The 9,732-nt window shown below is 43.0% G+C and overlaps 1 protein-coding gene across 1 annotated transcript; it reads right to left on the bottom strand.

Annotated features, from left to right (window-relative positions):
- Nucleotides 1-5,008: 5,008 nt before the first annotated feature.
- Nucleotides 5,009-7,917, bottom strand: LOC107266882 (cuticle protein 7). Its single transcript, XM_015737874.2, has 3 exons — nt 7,831-7,917; nt 6,926-7,163; nt 5,009-5,340 (listed from the first exon to the last, which is right to left on the bottom strand). Exons 1-3 carry the CDS (start codon nt 7,840-7,842, stop codon nt 5,186-5,188), a joined length of 405 nt encoding a protein of 134 aa, XP_015593360.1. The 5' UTR covers nt 7,843-7,917; the 3' UTR covers nt 5,009-5,185.
- Nucleotides 7,918-9,732: the final 1,815 nt, after the last annotated feature.

Genomic DNA, 9,732 nt, shown 5'->3' with positions numbered 1-9,732 from the left:
TCGTTTCATACCAAAAATTAACCGGACTAACGACCGCAAAACGACCCCCAACATGGAAGTATTGTCGTTTTTTCAATTAGCGACCGTCCAGAGAATCGCCAATATCGTCGTCTTTTCAATAGAATACTTTTTCACGACCATACTAATGCTTTTCTGGACAGTCGTTTTCCACAGTCGGTTTTAAGTCGCTAATTGACAAACGACCACAGGATTAGGATGGATGATCGTTTTATGGTCGTTTGTGCGGTGAATATAAGGTATAAAACGACTGTTCGTTTTTTTAGTGTCGTTTTTACGGTAGTTAAGATTGTTAGGAACAACATTGACTTGATTTTAAATATCATTTATCTTATATTTATTTATGAATTTTAATACGTTGTTTGAAGCTTCATATTTACTGATATCTAAAAAACGATTATTTTATGGCAATATTGAAGAATATGTAAATTATGTATGGGTTATGTATGATTCAGGTAGTTTGTTTTATTTTTACATATTACTAAAAGAGTATATTTTGTATCTTGTGCTCGATTTAACCATATACACGGAAATACTCCGTTACCAAAGTCAATAAAATGTGTTTCATTTTCAATGATTAAATAATCACAGTTGTTGTTAACCCTCACAAGGGCCTGGATTGGAACTTGGGCCCACAGCTGTCAGATCGAGACAGAGAGGGGTATGTGAACAGAATGGAAAAAGGCAGCGCGTTGCGGTTCAGTCTGTCGCTCTATACGTGCGGGTATTGCTCAGGACGTGAACCCGTCTCTGTGGCGGGCGTGCGGGTAGGCAGTTAGCGGCCGTCGAGGATGAGTGACCCGTAAATGTGAGAGATGCTGAATGTTGCAAAGTGAGAGTGGACCTCTGGGACAGTAATGAAGTCGAAAATGTCTTCAACGCGAAGATATGCGACCGCGAACGGATGCTGGAGACACAGGGCCGGCACACCCGGTTCTCATCGGGCATAGGGTCCGTCGTCGGATGCCGTGTTCAGGGTCGTGGCTCAATGGGTAGGAGGGCCCGTGAGATTGAACCCGACGTTGGCACGGTCGATGCAAACGGCCCCTGAGATTGGGTGGGCATAGGGCCCGACGAGCGGAGCCTTGGACTCAGGCTAGGCGGTGGCATCGATTGTTCGCTCGAAATGCGCTAAGGGCCGGGCTCGGCGACGTGGGTTCCGGCCTGCGGGTCGCTGTGAGAATGATCGTGTGAGATGGCGTGGTTAATGTAAAGCGATTTTCGACGTGTTGAGATTTATAAAAATAAAGACTAAAGTCTATCGGTTGTTATCGAATTCAATGTGTATGCGCCCCAATCCATCTTCTGATCACCGGCCGTGTCTTGCCGAGCAGGTGAGAGCTTCATGCTCGAAATCTTAGGGGCGTTAATGTCAGGCACAAGACATCTCGATTGTCGTTCCTAAAGACTTAGCAAAAGATTTCAAATTTATTTAGTTCTTTTAATGATCGCCATATACGCATATACGTTAATATATTAAGATTAATTTTACCATAAAATAAATGGAAGAACGATACAACGACTTTTTTCATATGCATCGCCGATAGCGAAGGGGTTAAGCTGATACTCAATTTTCTCTACGTAATGTAGTATACTGTACTTATATACTTACTACACATAAATAAGTCGTCAATCCTGAAACGAATCTAATTTTATGAAATATTCGAATACGATATTTTCCGCCTTTCGCGGTAATTATAAAAAAGAATTTTAAATGTAGCAAGTGATTAATTTCATATTAAGCAAACGCTTGGTAGAATCGATAAACGTTCAAGTTTCGCGACTGCAGTAATGAGAATAGTACCGTAAAAGCATAATATTTTCTAACACGAAAACATGCTTTTTTATGTTGCACAAGCTCCTTCGACCCGTGTCTAATCTCGTTGGATCAAAGCTGGGGAAAATAGGAAGTAATTTACTCTCGCCAATATCCGGTCTACGTACTGCAGGTTTCCTGACGGTGAATTTAATTTGCCAAGTATTCCGAGGGAAATGCCGGCTGGCGTGTATATCACAGTTTCGTGAAATCGCACGATCCGCCAATGAAGGAAGGACTGAACGTGTGTCGTAAATTCGAAGCCGTTTAATGATATGAAGATACGAGATCTTCTATCCTGTCATCTCCACCCCCCTTTGAATCTCCTGTTATCCATATCGACTTTACGTACATGAAATCACACATTTTAACATACGCTAACCTGACCTATCCTTATCCTGATGTCATTCGAACTGTATTTCGACACATTTTTGGCTTACAATATATTAGCTATATATATATTAGCAATATAATAGCTATAGCGCCGTAACATTTCGCGCCGGTTTGAACCTATTCATTCTACACAAGGACATTGAGACTGATATCAAGATTATGGGGTAAGAAAACTCGAGTGAGTTACTACTAGTTTGAGCCTTAAGTTATCAGTCATATCCAAAAATGATGATATTAGGTTGAAAATGGTGTTACCCTCATTTTGAACATTAAAGTCTTATTTTCAAGGTAGAAACATTAGGACTCAGTTAGACCAATGGCACAGGACAGCAAGCAGAATACTGTGAGCAATGGGGAAATATCATCGAGCTCGTGACGTCATAAATCAGATCCAATGCATTTTGCCTATTGGTCGCTACCTGCTGCTCGCTGCCTGGTGCTTTTGATTGGAATCAGCCCTTAGGCCCATTCTCGGCTTGGCTACCCTAACTAGTGATTTCAGTGGAATCTCCGTGTTAGTTTTATATACAGGGTGTTCATTATGAAACGCACTGTAGTAACATCGTTGCGTTCCTTGTAAAATTCCAAAGAATACGTGTATTTTCATTTTTTATTTCATATATCAAAATTTCGAGATAATCAAGGTTGAAGTTGCAGTAATGCGACCAATCAGAACGCGTTTAAGCGGAGCGTAGATGACGTCGCAAGCCAGCCCGCAAGGCCTGCTTACAGGAGGCCAATAACACTAAGATTATCGTCGCAGTGTCCCTGTTTATCTGCATGTAATTGAGTAAGATACAAGAGACGATAATCTTAGTGTTATTGGCCTACTGTAAGCAGGCCTTGCGGGCTGGCTCGCGAGGTCATCTACGCTCCGTTTAAACACGTTCTGATTGGTCGCATTACTGCAACTTCAACCTTGATTATCTCGAAATTTTGATATATGAAATAAAAAATGAAATTACACGTATTCATTAGAATTTGAAAAGGAATGTAACGGTGTTACTACAGTGCGTTTCATAACGAACACCCTGTATATATATATTGTAACAAAAATGTTACTGCAGACTCCCCTCCGCCTCCTGGCTCGGGGTCCGATAGGCCTCGAGTACGACGTGCCCGGGAGAAGTTTGACAGACCTGGAGGCCGCTATCTTGACCGGCGCGCGCAGCCAGCACGCGTGCCGGCAAAGCCAGCGCCGTGCCGCCGACACGAGGCCCTGGAAGGCCCGGCGGTCCACCAAATTTGAAACGGACCAATGCCCTGCCATGCCGGAACTGTCGACCAATGCCGAAGCACGTAGCCCTCTCAGCTGAGCAGCCCCAACCAATGAACGAGGCCCTGGAGGCCCACGAGGGCCAGGACGACGGGAATCACGACACTTCGAGCCGCGCCATCTTGACCGGCGCGCGCAGCCAGCACGAGCGGCGGCAAAGCCAGCGCCGTGCCGCCGACACGAGGCCCTGGAAGGCCCGGCGGTCCACCAAATTTGAAACGGACCAATGCCCTGCCATGCCGGAACTGTCGACCAATGCCGAAGCACGTAGCCCTCTCAGCTGAGCAGCCCCAACCAATGAACGAGGCCCTGGAGGCCCACGAGGGCCAGGACGACGGGAATCACGACACTTCGAGCCGGGATAGCGAAAATAGCGAACGTAAAGTCAGAGTGCGAGATCGAGTACGAGTGAAATTGTTGCGAGAGTGTCCACGGAGTGATTTATATTGGATTACAGTGTGACGAGCGATTGCGTGAGTACTTTCGAGTGATTGCGATTTCCTAGCTAATATCCCTTCCCTATCCGTCCTTAGTACTTGCTTTTAGACCTTTGTAAGTCCCTTCGGGACATAGCGAGCCGTCCCCACGTGGGCCGGTATTCTAGCGATTCTTTTTGTATCTGCGACGGGCCTTCCGCCCTTAAGCTCGAGGCCCGTGGTATATTGCGTGCGCCCTAATTTTAGTATCTTGCGTCCCTCCCCGACAACCCTCAGCCCTACCCTCTCCCCTCACCCCCTTTTTCCCTTTTCGCGTTCCCACCGAGGTAATATTCAAGTAGCCATTTTGCGATCGAGAACCTTCTTCCCTGAGACACCTCACCTCTCCCTCTGCTAGTCGTGCCATAACCCGTGAAGTAAACAAACGAGGACCTTTCGGGGTCACTCGTCGGTGCTACACCGTTACAGTAGCTGGCGCCCAGATATTGTTCCCCTCCGTTCCCCGACCCCCTTCCCGCCGAGCCCATTAAAGCCCTCCGACACCGCGTGCTCCCGAGTGAGTACACGCGTGACCATTTTGATTGCGTCTTCTAGCCTAAGCCTTCTACTTTTGACTATATTTTCTTTTCTTTTCTGTTATTTCCTGTCTGATTTTGGTTTTACATTTATTTCTGTACTTCGCTTTATTAATTATACCTTTTTTTCTTATTCTACCACGTGTTCCCTTCTTTCTGTTCGAGATCCCCCTCCCGCCCGTAATCGAGATAGCTGCCTTTGCGAGACCCTGGACCAGTTTCGTGGTTCAGCACGTTACAATATATATATACACACACACGAACCTTAACCAATAAATTACCTATCATAATGCTGTTCAGGTGTAAATCTATATTTACGCGATTTTGTGAAACCAAGTATTAGATCTTGTGGTTACACATGTAGTACCCAGTACTTACTTCAGTCGGCAAATCTAAAGAACGGAGGAATGGAAGTTTTGAAAACTCGAACCGGTGCTATACTTTCGACATAGACGTATGTAGATGATATAAGGATGAAAAGTTCAACACTGTCTTTCACGTTTTCAGCGCGTCATTTAATTTATCTTACAGTCTCCTAATAAAAAAGCCGCATAACAAAAGTAGGGAACAACAGGTGCCTTTGGTAAAGTGATGTAAGAACATACGCGGAAGGTATTGGATTTCAGGATTTGGAGTTTGGGTATGGGAGTGTACATGCTTAATCGGATGCTTAGTGGTCATGTCCTCCGTGACCACCACCAGAGTGATCGTTTCCATTGCTGTTGTGAACATGAGCATGGAAACCATGTTTGTCAGCGTGGTACTTCACGGTTCTCACGTTACCACCTGGCTCCTTAAGAGTGTACTCGCCGACTACACCTTCACCTGAAAAACCATTATTATTTTTATGATTTTGTGCACAGCTCGAAGCATCTTTTCGTGACGAAGAAAAAATCTTCTGCAATGTTACTAAAGAGAATATTAAAAGGTATGCTTTCGTAAGACTTACTGGTACAGTGTGTACCCAATTGTAACTATCTGTAACTAATATATTTTCCGTGCGTTTTAACTTTATTTAGTTTATAAAAAGATGACTGCCAACCTTGGGAAATATATTTAATTAGAATTAGAAGCATTTTTAGTTTAGAATTTTGCGTCTATTTACATTCAATAATAATTCGATATTTTTATTCGCATTTATCGATTCGGTATAAATAATGCAACTGCATCGAGTTTCATCAAAATACGTTTACTGCAAGTATAAAACAATTCGCAGTGGTGAAATTGTTTTTCTAGCTTTAATGAAACATTATTTTTGCAAACCCGGCCAGCCTTTCACGCGTATTCAATTAATATCGTTGCAGTAACAATGAAAGCTCCGTGTTATTCATAGTGGGTATGTACGAGTATATTCTACTAGAGATCGTTTTCATTGGAACATGAAATTCTCTCTGCTGGTCAAATTTTAAGAATTTGTACATTTTCATAGTTATTAGTAGTACTCGATTTCTTTTGGCAAATGAAATAAAATCAGAATTTTAGTTTTGAGGCTTTTACAGCCAGAATCATTAGTAGAATACATGGCTTCCGGATGGTTGCCACGTATTGTATTGCCGACGTTTCGTAAACATTCCAGTCTTCATGATCAGGGACAAGGGGGCTCGGATACCGAAGCTTCTTATTTTTCGGGGAGTCCTTAAATACTGGTGTTCGTTGTTCCGGAACACTGGAACAACTGACATAATATTTTAATTGATCAGCTGGTCAATTAAAATGTTAGCTCAGTTGTTCCAGTGTTCCGGAACAACGAACACCGGTATTTAAGGACTCCCCGAAAAATAGGAAGCTTTCAGTATCGGAGCTCTTAGTCCTGATGATGCAGTCTGTAATGTTTACGAAACGTCGGCGATACGGTGAAACTGGAAACGTCAACCATCCGGAAGTCATTAATTCTATTAAAATCATAATTTCTTGATAGAATAGCTCACATGATCTCTAGAGTAAAATTGTAATTCTATTTTTGAATACTGAATTTCATCCAAGGACATTGACGTGCAGAATTTTTCTAATTTTACGTCTATACGATTATGTACACATGTGCATATGCGTACATATGCGTACCTTGACAGACAATTATTATCGCATATTTGACGTTCCAGAAGGATATTTCAGTTTTCCTTTAGCAAGTCTGTTTCCTGTTGCTGTCACAACGAGAACGTCAGTGAGGAACATCTTGCAATAGGAGCAGGGAAACTCACGGAACGTTATTGTTATTCCTGGTGCGAGAAATATTGGGGGCGCCAGTCGAAAGTGATCGTACGAAGGAGCGGAGGAGAATTGAGGAAGGATGAGAGGGCAGAAAACAAGGACGATAGAAGAAAGAAAAAGGAAAGATAGACGAGAGCTAAAGGAGCCGCGAAGGCTTGAGGCGAAGAAGAAACGTGTAATAAAATTCCATTGGCAAACTTACCATCCCTGTGTTCCTTTTGGCCGTGATAGTCGCCCGTATGGTGATCCTCGACGCCATAGGCGAATTCATAGTGGGGATGGGCTACGTAGTCGTGGTGATGATGCCCGTGCTTGTCCTTCCAGGTGACTTCCTGATCGTCACCTTTGACCGGGCCGTGAAAGTGTTGGAAGGAGTGAGCATGACCTCCCGCTTCCGTGTAGACTAGAGCCGTTGCCAGGATGGCGAGGATTGGCACGAACTGCGTGAGTACGATCAAAATGCTAATTTAAGTATCCCGTCTTATGTATAACAGTAAAAGCGTAGTGCTTGTCGCCTGCCGGTAAGTCGAAGATATTCTATAGTTCCTGGAGATAGACTTCGTAGGAGTCCCAATAATGGCACTGAAATTGGATTCGAGTCTAGTTCACCGAAAGGGAATACATTTCCCTTCTTCAATACATCATTCTAATCGCAAGCAATAACGTCCTTGGTTGACATAGCTACCCTCAGCGCGTTTTTTTTTTCACGACACCCGGTAGATAGGTGCTTATAACGCGGAGAGTTTGTTTTTCACCCCACAGAGTAATATTCCTGAGAGCGCCCGATCCAGACCCCAGGGATCTCAGAGGGTGCACAATATAGGCACTAACCCGTCTCCGAATCAGTCAATATATACTACTTATACTTAATCGCCGAGGCAAAGCAGAAGGCCAGGAAGCCGCATCGGCCATTGTGGATTTTCAAAAGAGAAATATCGTGAGTGAAAATCCTGCAGCGATGAGACTACATATTTTCATTTCCTTTTTTATTGGAACTTTTTTTTTCAACGGTAAACGCGTATATATCGGCGTAACGGATGAAAGATTTTTATTCTCTTTTTTTTCCCTCTTGTGTTTTCCTCATTCTCACGTTAGAAGAACACTCACTTTGAAAGCCATTATGCCCTGAGCGAAAGCCGTTATCGATCACCGTGCCGACGATCGTACGAAACTGATTGATACGTTCGACTGGAGTTTGCCTTTTATAGAGAGGCTGTGCGTTTTGCTTAATTCTTAAGAGCTCGACACTCTGTCACTTGTTACAACGGCGAGGGATCACATTACAAAACAGAATTATCTAACAGGCCTCGAGAAAAAAGGACAGACAATGGCGGTGTCCGTTCAAACGGGTGTTAGCCAATTGCCGTCACGAATTAATGGTCTCTACTGTTAGAACGCTTGTTGAGAAAGATTGCAAGAAATTAGGAAATGCCCTTTTTTTCATAGCCGTTGACAATGAACACGCATATATGTATTACACGTGCCAAACGAATGAGTCGTTAGAAATGGCGATGATGCTCGTAAGACATTAAGCTTGTGAGTGTAAGAATTGATTTGATGAAAAATTTTTTTTCTCAAAGGAATTTCATCGTGTATTCAAAGAAATATAGGTAACGACCAATGTAAGAGCAATTGAGCGTTTTGCGACTTGAGTTTCGCAGTAAAATTCTTGCCGCGTATTACGTAGCACATTGCATATAGCTTCATTGCGTTGAGTGGGTCAAGTGTTTCCTGACTTGACGTAAAGAAAAAGCAAAGCAAGAAAGCACTCTTTTCGTATTTACAAAATTCATTGAAAGTATTCTCGCATTCTTGAGAGCGTAATATACAGGGTGTTCGTTATGAAACGCACTGTAGTAACATCATTCCATTCCTTGTCAAATTCTAAAAAACACGTGTATTTTCATTTTTTTATTTCATATACCAAAATTTTGAGATAATCAAGGTTGAAGTTGCAGTAATGCGACCAATCAGAACGTGTTTAAACGGAGCGTAGATGACGTCGCGAGCCAGCCCGCAAGACCTGCTTGCACTAGGCCAATAACACTAAGAGTATCGTCGTTGTGTCCCTGTTTATCTGCATGTAATTGAGTAAGATACAAGAGACGATGCTCTTAGTGTTATCGGCCTTGTGTAAGCAGGCCTTGTGGACTGACTCGCGACGTCATCTACGCTCCGTTTATACGCGTTCTGATTGGTCGCATTACTGCAACTTCAACCTTGATTATCTCGAAATTTTGATACATGAAATAAAAAATAAAAATACACGTATTCCTTAGAATTTGACAAGGAATGCAACGGTGTTACTACAGTGCGGTTCATAACGAACACCCTGTATATATTTCGTAGAATTTTTCATGAAGAAAGTCGTCTCGGAGAGGACTGTAGGAAAGATAGTTTCGATCAGGGCCTACTCTTCTAGGGAATCTGGGACATTCTTCACAATATCCACTCTACTGTATTATGCTGTAGGAAAATATGTATAACCATAGATGGGAAGTTTTGTGAGCATTCGCGTTTTGAGTAATGGCTGTTTCTTTCTTTTTCAGAAAGGGAATCACCGCGTCAAGAACAGCCCATTCGGGTGCAGTATAACAACTTTCCTCGTATCCGATATGTTGGGAGTAATAAGTCTGTCGGCGGCGCAAATGAGATGAGGCTGATACAGAGGGTTGTCGCTGGTAGCCTTAACGAAATAAAGGGACGCTCAAACGCATCTACCGTTCAGAAGACACGAAAGGGTCCTTATACTCAAGCTGTCACACTCTATTTTGAGCAACCTTATATATCTTATAGTTCACTGCTGGTCAATGTTTCACCTTATTATCAGAATCTGGAATCTGAGTGCGATCTTAGAAGCCCGAGCAGAAGATACGTTTAACTTATTGTAGTACGGCGAGAATACTGGTGCAGAGCCTAAGAGAAAACGATGACAGACGTAGCAAGGAATAAAATGGTAGAAATAAAAAACCGTTGGAGGGATGAAATAAGGGATAGGAAAAGAAGTAG

This window comes from Cephus cinctus, unplaced genomic scaffold (genome assembly GCF_000341935.2).
Source record: "Cephus cinctus unplaced genomic scaffold, Ccin1 Ccin1_scaffold0025, whole genome shotgun sequence".
In the NCBI taxonomy this organism is placed as follows: Eukaryota; Metazoa; Arthropoda; class Insecta; order Hymenoptera; family Cephidae; genus Cephus; species Cephus cinctus.
The sequence above is the reverse complement of the archived record's forward strand: the minus strand, read 5'-3'. Positions and strand labels throughout refer to the sequence as shown.

Excerpts from the sequence above, each read along its gene's own strand:
- LOC107266882 (XM_015737874.2), bottom strand. Across the intron at positions 5,341-6,925 it reads CCAAAAGGAACACAGGGATG|GTGAAGGTGTAGTCGGCGAG; the intron begins GTAAGTTTGCCA and ends ATGGTTTTTCAG.